Raw genomic sequence first — 17,784 nt, 5'->3', positions numbered from 1 at the left:
GTTTTTCTTCGCAGCGTCTGCGTCACAGTTCACACATTCAGAGATTAACGAGGAAATAATCGTTTTAAAATTAAATGATATTCCTTATTTTGACTGAGGAAAAAAGAAAAATATAATACAATTGTTATAATAAATAACACTTTTAATATATGTTTCTTTTTTCCTTCACGTGCTCTTAAATGAGGGTAAGAATGTGGACAGATGTAGGAATGTAGAAACTGAGGAAAGATGACAAATGTTTATAATGAAGGTCAAGAAACCAGCAGAAGTGGAGGATGAAGAATGGAACTCTATCTGCATGAGGATGAAGATGTGGAGATGAGGTGATGGCGGCGTCTGTTGGGGGTGTGGGGGGAGGGAGGGAGCGTGGTGGTGCGGGTGCTGGCTGCTGCTGGTGGTGGTTGCGGTGTCGTGACGTCACCACAAGGCGTGCTGCGGAGCGCCGGCAAAGAAAACCAAGGCAGCGCCGCAGATAAGCAAGCAAAGCGCTGATTACCGCGGACGCAGCGTTTACGCGCACGGTGGATTTACTTGGACACCTGCATGGAGAAACTCTGAGGCTTTATTCCTCCTTTTTTATTATTATCTGCGTGTGTGTGTGTGTGTGTGTCGCGTCTGTCTCTGCTGGGAAACAACTGGTGAGTTTAAACAAAAAAAACACACACATGCACATTTTGGTTGCGTGGTCTCTGAATTTGTGATTATTTTTTTTGTGGAGTCGCTCAGATTAAGTTTGGGAGCGTTGTGTGTGTGTGTGTGTGTGTGTGTGTGTGTGGCTAATGTGAGCCGTGCTGGAGAAAATGTCGAAGGTTCAAATCAATCCGGTTCATCTGAGCTGGGGTCAAAGAGGCTGCAGTGACCGAAGTCTGAGGAGTAAAAAAAAAAAGCGACCATTTCTGGATTTGAACCGCTTGTTAGTGTCAGCATGAAGATGACTGTGATGTAACGTTAACCAGAGATTTACTGAGGTCATTAAACAGCAAAGGGATTCCTTTAGATCCGTGTGTGTGTGTGTGTAAATCATATATATGTAACTGCCTCAGATTTATCCTTAAAAGCATTAAAGTGCATCTTCATTTTAAATGTGATATTGACTGTTATTTGATTTTTTTTTAGGAAACTGGAATGGAAATGAATCTGTCGAAGAATGTGATTTCTTGCGGGGACCCAGGTATGATTTTCGATTCATAATAAAGTTTTTTTGTTTTACATCCATCACCTGTGACAAAACTACAGACTGATAAAGTCTTGGCCTTCTATTGGTCTGTGTTTCCATGGCATTTAAGTGTGATGAATTCAGGCTCGGGGCATTTATGACACTCGGATGTGTGGGAATAATATAATGAGATGCAAACGGTGAGAATCCGCGTGCACAAATAAGAAGAAAGCAGTTGTTTTTGTTGCTGGTTACATGATGACGATGCACTGGCATCTTTTTTTTTTTTTGCCTTTGTTTAAAAAATCGAACCAGATGGAGAACAAAAAAAAGAAGTTGAATGAGAATGAACAGACTTTTGTTTTATTGCCATAAATGCGGATTTAGATGATGAAATAAAAAGGTTTTTTTTCTCTAAGTCTTGATGTAATTACAGACCAAGTACATGGAGATGTAAGATACACATTTAAAGCAGGCGAATTCTATGAAATACATTGATTTGTTTTTGGCAGCTTTTGTTAAAACGAAGCTTAATTTTACTCGTGTTTGGACAAAAACTTACAACTCATTCCCACTCAAACCAAACTGTATTTTGTGTTATATTGAACCAAAGGCTGTGGTGAATATATGCACAGATGTAAGCTCTATCAAAGAGTGTAAAAGGTTTTATTTTTAAGACATTTGTCTCCTGCAGGTGGTCCCGCACTGAAGGTCAATTGTTTTATTTACACCTGCGTCCTCTCGGTCAGGTTGTTTGTTGGTTGTCAGGCTCCAGGTCAAACAGGCCTTGGACCGAGCAGTGAAGCCATCACCAAGGCAATAATCAGCCCTGTCCTTCTCCAGTTACGCACCGTGTCCAGTTACACCTGGCCTTCACTCTTCTCCCCCTCTACTTTAATTTTCTATATGCTTTTGTTTGTTGGCAGCGCTCTCACCTTCTCTTCAAAGTCTATTCATTTAGATAAAAAAAAAGGTGCGCCACTTTAATGCGTGTTTGGCGTGTGATTAACGCCGAGTTTATTTTCACTCGTGGGAGTAAAAAATATGAGTGTTTGCTTTGCCACTGGCCTTTAACCTGTCCTGCCGGATGGAAAGGCTTTTTAAATCATCCATCACACGCAAGTGCCCTCCACAGCAGAGGAGGAGCGGGACGCGGGCAGGGATGAGGACTCTTTAGAATGTCCTCTCACCATCTATCAGCCGGTAATATCCCTGCTGTGGCACAGAGAGGCTGGAGAATCCTTTATTATCCCACAGTGTGGACAGTTGGATTTGAGTTTTTTAAACAAAATCATGATGAAAAGACCTGAGACTTTCCACAGAGAACACTTTTGTTGTTTATTTATGCTACAGTGATTTTTGGGGGGAGATTCTAAAAGGTCACAACTCTGCTAAAACAAATCCCGCGCAGCCAACAGCGATGCGTAAACCCAGTAACTTCCAGCGAACACGTCGCCATTCAACCCTGGCAGCCTGCATAGTAAAAACCACCTGCTGACACGACATGGGTGACCACGACGGCCAGGTCACATAATTACATAATGCATCATCTACTGCTACTGCTGCTGCTTTTCCGCTTATACTCTTGTGTTTGGGTCAAATCCTGCAGCTGAATCCCCAAAATAACCATTTTTACGCACGTGACAATGTGGCACAATGAGTCGAGAGAAAGTTTTCCTGACCAGAGGCAGTTCAGTTAAATATTGTGGTGTTAAAGCAACATTAAGATAGTTTATTTACACTTTGGAACGGTGTTAAATTTAACTCTATATCTTTAAACAGTCTAAGCAATGGAGCTGTGTTAAATAAACTCATCAACTGTCACTTTAATATTCAAAGACTTAAAGATTTACGCTGCGTAAATGGGGTTATTGATACAATCTGCTTTACGCACTGGAGTAAAGTCAAATTTACTGTTATTTTAACATTAAATGTTTAATTCAAACACTTTCCCAGTGTGTTTTTAGTCTTAATCAAAACTTAATCAGTGAAACACATGAGACATGTGAGGCTTGGACTTTGTTGCAGACCATGACTGCACACAAGGAGCTGGAATCTGCTTTTTAAATCAACTTTGGAAAGAATGGATTTTTTTTCCATTCATTTAAATCACGTCTGACCTGTAATGTGTGGAAATGAAACACAGGGTCCGCGCGTGTGTGAGTGTGTGTGTGTGTGTGTGTGTGTGTGTGTGTGTGTGTGTCTCGCTCTCTCTCTCGAACATGGTCTGTGCAGGGACTCGCTGAGCAAATATTACAGAGAAAAGCCTGCTGCTTGCTGAGAGCTTACACACAATTGTCTTTTTGAAGGGGCCTTCAGGGGAGTTTTCTGGTCGGACCGGGATCTCCTGTCACACAATGGCCGAAAATACTCAAGACTGGCGCCGGTGATAGTCCGAGTCTAAAGCGATGAGGCTATAGAGTTGGAGTTAAGTGTGCAATGACTTGGATTGCATTTGTTCTCCATAGTATCAGAAAGTGCTGCCTCTACAATTTGACAAAAACCTGTGATATCACATTTGTTTTTCTCTGTGCCAAGTTTACGGAAACTACAATAACATGTCCAAGAGTTTGTTGGTGTATTACGCGAATATTGGCCCATGCGCTTCATCGAGGGCCCAGGTGAGAAAACTAAGTGATCAGGAAGCTAAAAAAAAAATATAATAGGCATCACTACTTGTATTGAACTAAATAAAATAAATGTAATTTCTTGTAGTGTAGAAGTATAACCTCAACTTTCGTCTGAGTTTTTTTGACCTGGCTGCTTCGTTTTTGCGCGCAATGACCAGAAAACACACTGACACTGCAACTTATAAACAATATAAAGAACAATTTATCTTCTATAGGTTAAATTCCCTTGTGGCTCAATGACACTTTTATCTAAATTACCCCACGTGGCTGAATGGGATTCAAGTTCCAAATTCCCCAAATAGTTGCAGTCCCCATTGTGGACAGACAGATAAGCCTATAAATAGTAACACGCTAGTAACCAATTAAGTGATTGGTGACACCAAGGTTTCCTCTCACTTCACACGAGCCGTCCACAGAGATATAGTTCGTAGGTGATTTAGATTATCTAGATTATAGAACCGGAACATCAGTGAACACTTTTGTTTGGCTTGAAGTTCGAAGACAGATGTTCTGTCAACAGAAAATTATTCACCGACATTTTTCGGCAGAAATGAGTGTCAGTGTAAAGTCCTGGCACAGAAAACACGAGCTGAAACACATCCTGTGTTCCATCGTGGCTTCTCGGGGTTTTTATTTTAGCGCTCAGTCACCAACACCAACATCAATCTCCTTATCACTGTGGGCACCTCTAATTCCACAGAGACTCAACAGGGCCGTGACAGCAAATGTTTATTCACTGCAGTGGATATACTGCGTGTGTGCGTGTGTGGCTGCGTTTCACTGCTCACATTCAAACATGCCAGCGTGAATAAAAGGCCCATTTTACTCTGAGCAGCGCGTTACAATGCGCGCTCCCGACGCCAGAAAAATGTCAGGTAAACGCTGCAAAAAATGACGCTAGAACCCAACGTTGTCCCTGCCACTGCGGTGGACTCACGAGTTAAGAATTATGACTGTTATTAATCACTTCACGTGTTCGTCAACCAAATTAAGACGTTTTCCTTCATAGTTAAACTAATTAAAGTCGTCTTTTATTCTCACCATTGGCTCCAGTGTGACGTCAGACGTCAGTGGCGTGTTGTTTGGGTGGACGGGTTTTCTTGCAGTGGACATGTGGGTGGGGACTGCTCATTTTGGGGAGGTTAAACTGAGCCGATGGGTGGATCTCGTGTGTGGGTTGGAGAGCTGGAGCTTCCTCTCGCTCACAGCGGGCACAAGCTTTTTCCTGCAGCGGTAGAAGGAGAGCGCACTGGGCCGACACTGCTGCACGAGAGCTTGACAAGTGGGACGTTATTTTGTCTTAGTTGGGTTGAAGAACTCTGGTGGAAATTCTCCCTGCATGGTCCATCCTCCCATGTCGTGGTGTGCGTCTGGCAGCGGGAGGAGTTTTGACTTTTGTGCAGCGCTGCTGCTTTGAGGAAAGCCTTGTGCAACTCCAGGATTCACCTCGTTTCCTCTCTATACGCATCCTTCTCTTCAAGGTGTGATGAATTTGGACAGAATCGCAGAGGCAGTGAGAGCGCCGCCGCCGCCGTCTTCCCGCGACGTGGCCCCCGCGTTTCATTTACCGAGAACGTCAAACAGCAGTCGAGACACTTTAGAGAACTCAAGCAGCGAGTCTTCAGACACAGAGTTGGCAGGTACACAGTCCCAGAGTGCTTTCAGCAACTCGATTCCTTCTTTACAAGTGCAATAACTTTTCCTTTTGTACGTCTCCTCGTGTGCAGGTGTGCGCTGAACTGACACACAAACGTCAAGTTAAGCCACGTTAATGTCGCTATACGGAAAAAAGACGCCATTTAGAGCTCTTTGTCCCACTGTTTACTTAATCTCACTGCAAAGATATGTATGAAATCCTCACAGATACACTCAGTTAATCTTAGTTCTGCTCTCGTTGGAGCTTAACGCGCATAAACACAACAGAATATCGGTGATAGTCTGTTTCTTGGAGCAGTTACACCCTCGTTTTTGTTTATTGCGCTGGCTGGACTCAGTGCTTGGCAGGATCCAGAGGCCTGTCAGGGAAAAATGTGCACAACAGCCTGGCCTGCTTTTAGTAAATGCATTAACACAAGCTATAAATATTAGGTCCATCAAATCTGGACTAAGAGACAATGTTAACTCAAAGCAGCTTCGTATAATAATTCTTGGAGGTTTTTTTTCCTCCTTTGTTCTGGTCTTTGTTCACTGAATTAAAAACATTTCATTTTAGGCTTTTTTATTTTTTGGCAAACATTCAAAAACTGGGCATTTCTTTTTTTTAAGTGATTAACCTTTGCACGTGTTGATGCTTCAGTTTAATGAGGCAATCTTGTTAGGACACGAACAGCAGATAGCAGAGATAAGAGTGATGAGACCTTGTCATAAAGAAAGTCTTATTGACTGAAGGCAGAACCAAGTGTGTTCAACAGCAGCGAGACACAACTACTACACAGCTTTATAAATATTTGGTTTTAAACTCTCACTTCCCAGCTCAAGCGTGTGCTTTTTCTTTAATGAAGTGCATAGTAAAATATTTGTTTACAGCTTTACTTTGCTTACGCGTCATTTTCAGATGTTTTCACACGGAAAGCTCTTGATTTTCATTCGTTATTTAGATGTTATTTTAAGTAGAATTCAGCTGTGATATCAGTCTGATTTATGGTCCACAGAGAAGGAGAGGAGTGCCGAGCACAGGAGCGATGACGGCAACGCGGACGACCCCAAGAAGAAGAAGCAGCGACGGCAGCGGACTCACTTCACCAGCCAGCAGCTGCAGGAGCTGGAGGCCACTTTTCAGAGGAACCGCTACCCGGACATGAGCACCAGGGAGGAGATCGCTGTGTGGACAAACCTGACCGAGGCCAGAGTCCGGGTAAGAGGCCAGCAGGCTGACCGCCGTCCGTGCGTAAAGTGTGCGTAATACGTGCGTAATGAAAATCTTGCAAATGATTTGGAGCAAATACGAGCGGTAGAACATTCTTACGCAATCACCAAAGCAAATTAAATTAACCCTAGACTAAATTAATACGAAAGAAAATAAATAAGGAATAACACAATTATTCATAAATTCATTATTGCAATTTTACCAAACTCTCACTCCTTCTCGTTTACCGCTTTATCCTCCACACGAGGCTCAATCTGAGGTTACAATCTGGACAGGTCGCCATGTCAGTCGCCCCAACAACACAGACACGAACAACATTCACTATCACATTCACACCCACGGTCATGAATCTAGAGTGTCTAATTAACCTCTGGCATGTTTTTGGATTCTGGGAGGAAACCGGAGAACCCGGAGGAGAAACCCCACGCAATATGTGAAACAACGGTGCTGGCCATGACGAAATGGACAAACTTTAATGTTAATTTTGCGTTTTCTGGAAAAAAATACAAATCTCCTAGAAAAAAAATTTCTCTCCTCCAATTTGATGGTGCAGTAAATTTAAATGTGAATGTAGTATTTAAAAATTGGTTTAAAGCATTGTTTGCCGAAACACAGTTTAATAAAGCAGAATGTCTTTTATTTTTATTCATATAATAATTTGAACACAATCAACATTTAAACACGTTTATATTTTCTTTTGTAGACAGGAAGCTGTCTTCCTGTTAGAGAAGACAAATGCTTCCTTTTTACGCTGCTAATGGAACCAGTGAAGGAGGATTTGTCTGCTAATGACCTCATCATCAGTCTTAACCCAGAAAAACTCTCCGTGGAGTAAACGCTTCTCTTCTGCATGGTCGCCAGATTTACCTGCGGCTGCATGTGTGTCTGTGTGTGTGTGTTGAACAGAACCGCAGTTATAGTTATATATCCGCAACATGCACTCACAAGTTGTACTTTTAAATGTTTAATAATCGGAGATTAAACATACACAGTCAGGGCCTGGATAAAAAGGTAGCATGAAATGTCGAACCTCACGTAATCCAGTCTCAGATTGCATAAAAAAATGCATGCATGTTTTTTTTTTGTTTGTTTGTTTTTAAGTAAAAGGGAAAAAAAACCCAGATCCAGAAGTTTGGAGAGCTGGATTATTTTCCCTTCTTTAATCCAAAAAGGGTGTGTATTACAACACTGCCTTTTATTGTTGTGGGATTAAAAAATAAAAGATTAAAAAAGAGATTGACACAGCGCGCGCAGATTTAATGATCCATTCATGTGGATTATTTAGACATTTCAAAGTGTTTGTACTTGATCTTAATCTCGTGAGTTATTTTAATCAGGACATCCTGACGGACAAATACCATGAGATTGCGTTATGAGAATAATTGGCTCGTTAATGTGACATTAAAAACACAAAAAGGTGATGAATTTTGTGGGGATTTTCACGCTTTCTGCTCGCTCCAGAAAGTGGAATGCGCGCGTTGCTATGACACACACTCTGCGTGTTTTTTCCCCCTCGTCTTTGTGGACAATTTGTCCGCAGCACCGCGTTCCCTGTGCGGCTATAAATAGCTTCTGCGCGCCGTATGTGATGATACCACTTGTAAACTGTTACTACTATGAATTAAAAATGACTCGCGGAGGGAGAGAGCGCGTGCACTAACGCCTCTTTTGTCAGGATTCGATAAGCGCGGAGGGAATCCAGAGACACTCTTCTGATTCATATTACATCCATCCACAGTGCGCGTGTGTTTGACTCGCGCTGTATACGAGGTGCTCTTATTTTAGGCAGCGTGACCTACATACACACAAGTGAAGGCATCATTTTATTGTTATGCAAGAGTTATAGAAATGTTTGTTTATTCAACTCTAGCTCAACTAAGAATGTGTTATTTATGAATCACTTTTTATAACTTTATTATAAGGCCATTTATATATAATTTATTTTAACTTCCACAGCTCATTTATTGAAATTGAAAATAAAACTAGAAAAGCAGAAGTTTGAAAGGGATATAGCTGTTAGGATTAGGTTTGCTGCTGCTGTTCATTTAAACACAATGAACAAGTGAAGGTCTGTATATTATATTTATATAAATATATGAGAGGCTGAAGGAGCTGCTCATCTCTGCACAGCGCAATGACTGCGTGGATTTTCAGACAATTAAGATCATTTAAAGTGTTCACATTTGGAGGGGGGAAAGAATTAAACGAGCTCATGGAAACATTTCACTTGGATCAAACACATTTTTGTGTGAGCATAAATAAATAAGTGTGTGTGTGTCTGTGTGTTTACAAACATTAAGCAAATGTTGAATTTAATGAATCTGGTCCTGCAGCTTCACCATCCTGATTGTGCCTCAAATATTTACCACCAAAAAAAACTGAGTCTAATCAAATAGAACCATCACGATTGTTTTTATTTATTTGTTTCTATTTTAAAGAAATGACAGAGATTTTGAGAGCAGCCGCAGCACTGCGTTCGTGAAAAGTTACTTTTTTGTGTGTTTCATTAGTGCCACGTGAGCTTCGAGAGAGTGTAGGTTATTAGCAATTTTTAAAATGACATAATTACACTGATAAGTTTTCAATTTAGACCCTGAGACAGTGGCGTGTGCAGACATTTCAGGGGGAGGTGGTCAATAATAAAAATAATTATTAATTAAGAAAGATTGTGCTTATAGTTACATATTTATTTTAATTATATATAAATAATGCCTGTTCAACACGTTTGTACAAAATAACTGTATATATAAAAAACTAAAATGAATATACTATATTTTTCAGCACTTTTATCTTAGAATTGATGCTTTAATAAATATAATAAAAGATAAACATCCCTAAGTCACGTGGACATTTAAGAGTTGCAGGATTAAATGGCAATAAATAATCAATCTTATAATTACGAAAAAAAAACTGCATACTAATCGTGAATATACAAAAGTGTAGTCCAACAATAAAGAAACTACAGGGTAATAAAACTATAATTGTACCATTTTATTAAGTGTAATAAAACTATGTAACAGTATGTGTGCGTGTGTGTGTGCTAAGGATTAGAACTAAATTGAATTAGTAAATATTTGAGAGTTAATAATTAATTGAATTATCTGGTCAGTGAACATGAAGGTCACGAGGTCGGTCAGTTGACCTCGGCTCCACCTCCGCAGTTCTAACGCTGTGCGTCTCCCGCAGGTCTGGTTCAAGAACCGCCGCGCCAAGTGGAGGAAGCGGGAGCGGAACCAGCAGATGGACCTGTGCAAGAACAGCTACCTGCCGCAGTTCAGCGGCCTCATGCAGCCCTACGACGACATGTACCCGGCCTACACCTACAACAACTGGACCAACAAGGGCCTCACCCCGGCGCCGCTGTCCACCAAGAACTTCACCTTCTTCAACTCCATGAGTCCGCTCACGTCGCAGTCCATGTTCTCCGCGCCCAACTCCATCTCCTCCATGACCATGGCGTCCGGCATGGGCCACTCCGCCGTGCCGGGGATGCCCACGCCGGGCCTCAACAACATCAGCAATCTGAACGGGATCGGCACCTCCGGCATCAACTCCGCCATGTCCTCGTCCGCGTGTCCGTACGGGCCTCCCGGCTCTCCGTACAGCGTTTACCGGGACACGTGCAACTCCAGTCTGGCGACGCTCAGACTCAAATCCAAGCAGCATCCGACGTTTGGATACAGCGGCCTGCAGAGTCCTGGTTCCAGCCTGAACGCCTGTCAGTACAACAGCTGACGGGACCAACGCGGGGCCTTCACTTTTTTATAAATATGAATAAATATAAATATATATATATATATGTGAGGAGCGGAGCTTATAGAGAGGCTGTACCTGCGCTTTGGAGAAAACTAAAAAAAACAACAAAAAAAAACAAAGACAACTGGAAGAGTTGCAATCATTTTCATAAAAAAAAGAGAAAAAACATGGATTATGCGGGTTTTATGTGATTACCAGTGAACTTGCACAGCAATAGAAATATCCTTTTTAAAAAATGATGAAGATGAAGTGTACCGTTGCTGCATTGTACATTTATAAATGTAAATATATACAGGCTTTACATAACACACCGTGGGATTTTTGATTTTTGATTTTTGCTTGCTTTTGAAGACTTTTCTTGGGACTTTTCTCGACCAAAAAAATGAGGATTTGCGTAACCTGACAAATAAGTGTAATAAAAGTGTCGAGCCTGTTTGAGTCCAAACTCAGAGAGGAACAAACAAAAAAAAAGAAGAAATCTACTCTGTCTTGTACATATTTTATACTTGCTTATGTGTGCTTTGTATTTACCGTCTCTACAGGAAATGACGCGTCCCGTTCACTTCACTTTAAACACCATGGCTTATTTTTAACATTTGTTTTCATCAAAAAGGAGAAAAAGGAAAAAAAAGAAGTCGTGTTTGATTTGAGTGCAACGTGTTTTTTTGTGAAGACTCTGCAGAAGTGAGTGCTTTCGCCTCAGCTGTATACAAAGGTGATTCCCATGCAGTCCTCGTGTGTTTATGGCAACGTGTTTGTTTGAATAAACTGCAGGAAAAGAGGTTTATTTCAATGACATGTTTTAGACGACTATTTGTGGAGTAAAAAAAAAGATCCACACGATCCACTCAATCTAATAGAGATTACATCGAAAACAGTGACATTTTCTAATATTTTAATGTGAATTTCGCGGCTTTTTATTATTATTTGAAGTTTGTTTTTTTCCCCTAGAAACATCAAATGATATGTTCCTTTGAAATCGTCTTATTCAGGCCCATATTTAGATATAGTGTCCAAAATAATTTACAACTAAAAAATGCTCTTAATTAGGCACATGCATGATTTAATCCTTAGAGGGTGTTGTGTGTATTTTACGCACATTCCATTCTTTTCTTTTTTTTGGATAAATTTGGCTGTGGTCATGTATATGGCATGGATGACTGTTGGCAGTTTGTGTATTCTTATTTGATCTTGTTATTTCCGGCTAAGCTCCTACAGTGATGCTAAAAATCATTGTGTACAAACAAGTGTTACTCTCGCACCGTTAAGCGCAAAAAATGTCCCATTAAAAACCCATTCAAACTGTAAATTTGAAGCATAATGCATGCATTTTATTATATCTGCTGTCAATCTTGGGCTTTTGTCTCGGAATTTATCATTTTTACTACTCTCAGATTGAAAAAAAATCTATTTCCACTAGATGGCACTGTGATAAGTGTCGCTGCTAATCATTGACATCCTGGTTGTAATAATTCAACACAATAGGTCAGATTTAGGTGAAAAGGGTACAATAACGTATAATATTTTTGCATAGGTTGTTTTTGAAAAGCTTTTTGTGTGCTTAGTGGATATTAGACCTAGTCCTAAGGGTTAAATTGGGCTCTTTACTTTAGAAACACACACTGTTTTAGTGTCTCAACTTGGAGGTGCAGGCCAACTTGTATATTTATAGGTTATTGACAGACTAAAAAAAAGCAGAATAAACAAGTTTAAATACTAAAAACACAGACTTCAGTGTCTGCAAGAAAAAGTGTCAAGGAAGAAGAGAACACTTCTGCTGGCAAAAGTCTCGCGCGTGTTTGTTCACACACAAAAATCAATCAATACCATATCTTGTTTTCTGACACCTGCAGAAATCCTCATATCTATATTACTCACATTAGACTGATATTAGCGCGCGAGGAACATGAGGCGGCGGTGATTGTGTGTTTAACTGATAAGTGAGGGCAGAGTTTGGATTATGGAGGCACTTTAATAAACCATTCACACATAAACAGACGCATTACTAATAAAACCTGAAGGACTATTACATATGTTAAATATGACAGTGATATGCAGTTTTAATCCCTTTATATACTGTAATATATGACTAGTTGGTTGTTTCTTTTTGCCATTTTATTTTTCTATACTATTTTCTTTATTCCACATCCTAAAATACATTATTTATTTTCATTTAATGGGTATTGTGTGTCCTACAGGCCCAAATATTTGACCATTTGCCTTTTACATGCTCTTATTAGTATTTAACGTTTTATCACAGGTTGAAGTGCTTTCATGTCACATTTTATTCCATATTTGTCCATATGTGTGCCTGACATTCATATGTCATTCTACAACAAAGTCTTATTTATCTGGAGGTTTTTTGAGCGGTTGTTTATAGTTCATTTATCAACACAGGCTCAATAATAATTCTAGCTTAAAGCGCGTGGATAATTACAGGGAGCATTTTGGTGATTATATGCCTTCCATGATTTAAAAAAGTCTGAGTTTTATTGGTTAAAAGTGAGTCAGGACGCGTTTGGATGAGGATAAAAACCTTTGTGACGTAAATTCCACACTAATAATAATAAGTCTATTTATAACACGTGCTGTTTCTATTCCTGCAGCTCTTTGTTTCCTTCACGGCGTCACGTGATCACTCAGGCTCCTTTTTTGTCATTTGTAACAAGTCACAACAGTAACATCAGCAGCGCGCGGCTTCAAATTCTTTCCTTGGGCGCGCCCGCGTGCACGGCGAGTTTACTCAGTACGGGGCATGCGCACTGGGTGTCATAACGGCAGCTTCATACTTTTGATTGATTTTTTTAAAATAGTTTATTATTTTGACGTGGAAACAAAAGTCACCCGCGGTTCGAAACGAAAAGAAAAGCACGCGCAGTAAATGTTACCTATAATTATTGTTCCCCATTAGGCCGGGCGTGCACGCGCCTGATCCTGAGGGCAAAGTTCAACAAAAGCACTTTATAGCTGGTAAATATTTGAACTAGAGTTTCCTCGGTAAGGAGTCCATAGATTTACAACACAGAATAGAATAGAAATATGTGAGGAAGTTAGATTAAGAGATTAATGAAGAAATATGTTTGATGTTCTTTTTCACACTGACTGAAAAACTATGTTTGCAGACAAACAACTTCCTGTCACCAAACAGGACTCTGAAAGTGTTCCAGCGTTTCCTTTACACTGCAGATTAAAATGCAATAATATGTTTTAAGAGCACATGAAGGAGACACTACAATCACCACATACTTCAAAAGACAACATTGACTTTCCTGCTGTACATTTACACATGTCACACACTCGTCCAAATAATGTTCAAAAAAGTCCCAACAATGACGAGTAACATCATCTTAATACTACTACTTTGATTGTATGGACTTTTTGTACTCACACGGTGAATATACTTTTAAATATTTATCTTTAGCATAAAATAAAACCTATAGGGCCGAGTTTCTTGGTTTTCCAGCTGCTGCAAGGACATAATGTCCTGGTGCCAAGAGTGTAAAAACCATGTCCTGAAGACAAGCAGGAAATATGAATATATGGAACGGCCACTAGAGGGGGCAAAAAAGGACTGCCTATGGGAAAATGAGAACTTCTCTCTTGATTTATAATGTCAGTAAACGTTTACCTGAGGAGTTAATGGTCTCATTTTTAGAGGAAAATAGATGATTTATTGTGACTTAACTGCTGCCATCATACAATAAATGTAGGCAACTAAAACATCAACATGGCACCAGCAGCCAAACTGAATCTTGAGGCTTCAAAACAGATTCCTCTGGGTGATGTCATGACATCGGGCTCCCATATTTTCTTCATTATCATTATGAGTAGAGTTAAATATAACCACAGATGAGGTTATTAGACTAAGACACAAATAAATAAGACCAATTATTTCCATATAAAGTAGGTTAAATGCAAGTCTCTTCAAAGAGGCACGCGATTAAATCAACAAATACCACCACAACTTTAAAAATAAACACTCAAAGCTGTACGACATGCATTTTGCATGCGAGTGACATCTGAGCAGTCTCTCTCCGTCTCCCCTCCCTGCCCCCCCCCACGTGATCCGTCCCTAATCCACAAAACAAGCCGGGCAAAAACAGTGGCCTTCGCTCAGCGATGACTGCAGCTTCTGTTCGTCTCCTGCCGCTGCAGCGACCGCTGCCACAGAACCTCAGGAGCTGCTCGTCGTGAACCTGAAGTCTGGGCTACAGCTGCGGCGCTCGATAAACACACCAGAGTCCCTGTTTACATCTTAATCTGCAGTTTATCCAGAAGCACAGGCGAGACTCTGTCGCGTAACAATACAGGACTCTGTGATCAAAGGCCAATCATCGGGGGACGATTAGGACAAAATGGCAGCACCGGGCCTTCATCTTCTCCTCGTGTTTATATCTTCCTCTGGGTGTGAGGCAAACACCGAGAGACAGCGACGTGCTGACTGAACACGTTATGAATATTTTTAACAAATCTTCCATGAAGCCATTAGTTTCCATTCATGCAAAGAAAGTTTAAACAAGAACAAGGCACGTCGTGCATCACAATAAACAAAAAAATGATGACACAACAATCACCGGGAACAGAAAAGCAGACACTGTGATATATTGTTGGTTTTTTTAAGACACATCGTTCCAGTCGTTCAAGTCTCTGCAGGTTGATTTTGATACCAGACTGAAATAAATGGCAGCAAACGGAAAATGGAAAATGTGCTTTCAGTCCAAAAACTCAGGTATGCTTTGGCTATTAAATGTGAATGATTTATTAAAAGGTTGCTGAATGGTCAGCATTTTGCAGGAGTATAAACATGTTCTGAAACTCTCAGACAACATCTGAACATCCTGAACTGCTGCTGCTGACATTAGATTACCTTTGGATTACTGATGACATGACACTCTGATCACAAATAAGACGGTTTTGCTTTTGCTTGCTTCAAAAATGCACATGGCGTTATTTTATCTCACTTTTCAGAGGTGTCGTAACCAAAGCACAAAGAGATACAGTCACCGGCTACAGGTGACTGACTCTAAGACAGTTTATCCTTGAGCTGCAGGTTTTTGCTGCTCAAGAAATGCAAAATCTCACTTTAACTATTGTGACAAATGAGCCGTTAATTAACCGTATAATGAATAAAGAAGGACAGTAAGAAAAAAAAGCACTCTAAGCCTCTTTGGTTCCTCTTTTGGGGGGAAATGATGCACAACGTGCACTCACATTTTGAGGAATATAGTTAGCTGCTTCCACAGTTATAGGAACAGTTTGAACAACAGGACAATATACAGAACACGGAGCCATGACCTCAAAAATCCACCACACCTTTAAAATGAAGTGGAACTTTTCACTAAAACCACCTGCCGTGGTCGTCTGAGGTCTTCCTCCATGGTTATGGTTATAGCAGCACTTTAATGTCCAGGGTTCACATGAGAGTTGAAGCCTAATTTACTCTCTATATAGTGTTCACAATGACATGAAGCGGCATTTAAACTCACTATACAAGTGAAGGGAACATTTAAAGTCATTTTAGTCGTTAAATCATAACTTTGCATTACCATAATTAGGCGACGGTTTTTGTTCCAACGCTTTCTGAGAGCTAAGAAGTTGCACAACATGTGTTATTACGGTAATTTCACACAGGAAGCTGGAGAATGTCGCCAGAGAGGAGAGAGTTACAAAAACCTGGCCTGTTTATGCACATTTTTTTGATTGTAAATATGTTTTATGCTGTTCAAAATTCAAATGTAAAACACACATCTGTCGTTTGTGTTCAACTGCAGTGTTTTTCTCCCTAAATATCTTCATTTTAAATTGTTAAAAACACTCAATTAACATGCAGTTAGTTGTAAAAAACTGCTGGATATTGAAAGTTATTCTGGAAAAATGGGCAAAAGCACTTAGTTACGGGACCATTTCTGGTCCTTTCATGGTTAAAATGATATGGACATTATGAGGATTATGTGTTAAAGGATTGAGAAAAATTAAATCCTATCAATACGCCAAAGAAAATGTACCTTTTTATCTCCAGCAGTAAATGTTGACAGATGTTGCCACGTCTTCGGTCACGGCACCACATGTACAGAGAGAGTCTCTGCAGAATCCCTCCTGTGAATGAAATAAAATGAAACTGAGGAGACACTTTGACAGCGCACTGGGAAAAATGATAGCGAAAATCTGGTCATTTAATGTGGATTAACAAACCGGCAAATACAAACAATGAGTAGCACAAAATCTATTTTCAGCCAATTTAACGAGCCATATTTTTGGATATCTATACATTTATTAGTCAGTGGTATCACTGCTAAACTACAGTGGCCTGGAAGTTCAAACCAATCAGCCAATCTTATATAGCACCACTTCCTTTCAACCTGGCTTTCAAAATAAGAGCAACAGACTTCTGCTTTTTTACTACATCTTGTATGAAACCTTTGCCATAACCTTCACTGTTCATTCAACTGTTGTCTTGGCAGTTTGAATGTGTCTTATCTTTTATCACTTTTAGGTCACATTTAAATGTGTTTACAAAAATTAAATTGTTAATTTATTTAAAGTGTTTTGTAAAACTGGTTTGCACTTCCAGGCCACCGTACATTAGTATTGCATCAGCTATGAAAGCATTTTGACATGGTTTAACACACCTGATCCAGATGAACAGCTCGTCATCAAAGCTCTGCAGACGCCCGATAACGAGCTGCTCATGTGGATCAGGTGTGTCGGAGCAGGGCAGTGGAACCACGGTTATATACACGAGCCACAAACATCTCAGTGTCTTTAACAGAACACAAAAGAACAAACACTGCTATCAAAGCTATCAGACGACTGCAGGGATCTTTGAGGGACAGTGGAAAGTCTCTCTCGTTTTTTAACCACAGGCTGGGCCACAACAAAGTTAGCTAAGGGCCAACTGTGGCATACGGGCCCCCATTTGAATAGGCTGGCTTGAACAGAAGCCTTTTTTGACGTTTTACAAAGATGGGTTGTTGTTTTTTTTTCTCCATTTTGTGACATTTCATGAACCAAACAATCACCAAATGAATCCATGATGAAAGTTACATATATTAATATATATATAATATATTAATAAAAGACATGTGGTAGTAAAACAATGTTAACCTCACAACAACTTAACTGTAAAGATAGTTTCACTTAAATTGTCTGTGCAGACAATTGCTGATGTAGTGGGATTAACAGGGATTAACATGCCTGTGAAATTAGCGTGAAACAAACAAACAAACAAAAACAATGAGCAGTGCTTCTACCACAACAATCAACAATTTCATGTTTCATGATAATAAGACATAAAGAGCAGCTGGAACTTTAAAGGCCTTGTTTTTACCTCTGTGTATAAACTTGTCTGCAGATTTTCCTCCAGCAAAAGCATTTCC

At 40.1% G+C, this 17,784-nt stretch overlaps 1 protein-coding gene and 1 long non-coding RNA gene across 3 annotated transcripts in view; one reads left to right on the top strand and one right to left on the bottom strand.

Annotated features, from left to right (window-relative positions):
* LOC122779517 overlaps positions 1 to 17,784 on the bottom strand; it is a 59,193-nt gene extending 41,409 nt beyond the window's left edge. The window contains exons 1-2 of the long non-coding RNA XR_006361576.1: positions 17,736 to 17,784; positions 16,414 to 16,504 (exon numbers count right to left, since the gene is read on the bottom strand). This is a non-coding gene — a long non-coding RNA (uncharacterized LOC122779517). The remainder of the gene's footprint in view (positions 1 to 16,413; positions 16,505 to 17,735) is intronic.
* Positions 502 to 11,189, top strand: pitx1 (paired-like homeodomain 1). 2 transcript variants are annotated; one of them, XM_044041952.1, is made up of 5 exons: positions 502 to 638; positions 1,117 to 1,171; positions 5,268 to 5,426; positions 6,438 to 6,640; positions 9,839 to 11,189. In XM_044041952.1, exons 2-5 carry the CDS (start codon positions 1,126 to 1,128, stop codon positions 10,385 to 10,387), a joined length of 957 nt encoding a protein of 318 aa, XP_043897887.1. In that variant the 5' UTR covers positions 502 to 638; positions 1,117 to 1,125; the 3' UTR covers positions 10,388 to 11,189. The 2 variants fall into 2 exon arrangements, with proteins under 2 accessions (XP_043897887.1, XP_043897888.1); XM_044041953.1 differs by lacking the exon at positions 5,268 to 5,426.

This window comes from Solea senegalensis, linkage group LG13 (assembly GCF_019176455.1).
Source record: "Solea senegalensis isolate Sse05_10M linkage group LG13, IFAPA_SoseM_1, whole genome shotgun sequence".
In the NCBI taxonomy this organism is placed as follows: Eukaryota; Metazoa; Chordata; class Actinopteri; order Pleuronectiformes; family Soleidae; genus Solea; species Solea senegalensis.
The sequence above is the reverse complement of the archived record's forward strand: the minus strand, read 5'-3'. Positions and strand labels throughout refer to the sequence as shown.

Bases quoted from the DNA above. Each gene is read 5' to 3' on its own strand.
- pitx1 (XM_044041952.1), top strand. From the start codon at position 1,126: ATGGAAATGAATCTGTCGAAGAATGTGATTTCTTGCGGGGACCCAG. The intron at 5,427-6,437 runs GTACACAGTCCC...TATGGTCCACAG, and splicing joins TTCAGACACAGAGTTGGCAG to AGAAGGAGAGGAGTGCCGAG. The intron at 6,641-9,838 runs GTAAGAGGCCAG...CGTCTCCCGCAG, and splicing joins TGACCGAGGCCAGAGTCCGG to GTCTGGTTCAAGAACCGCCG.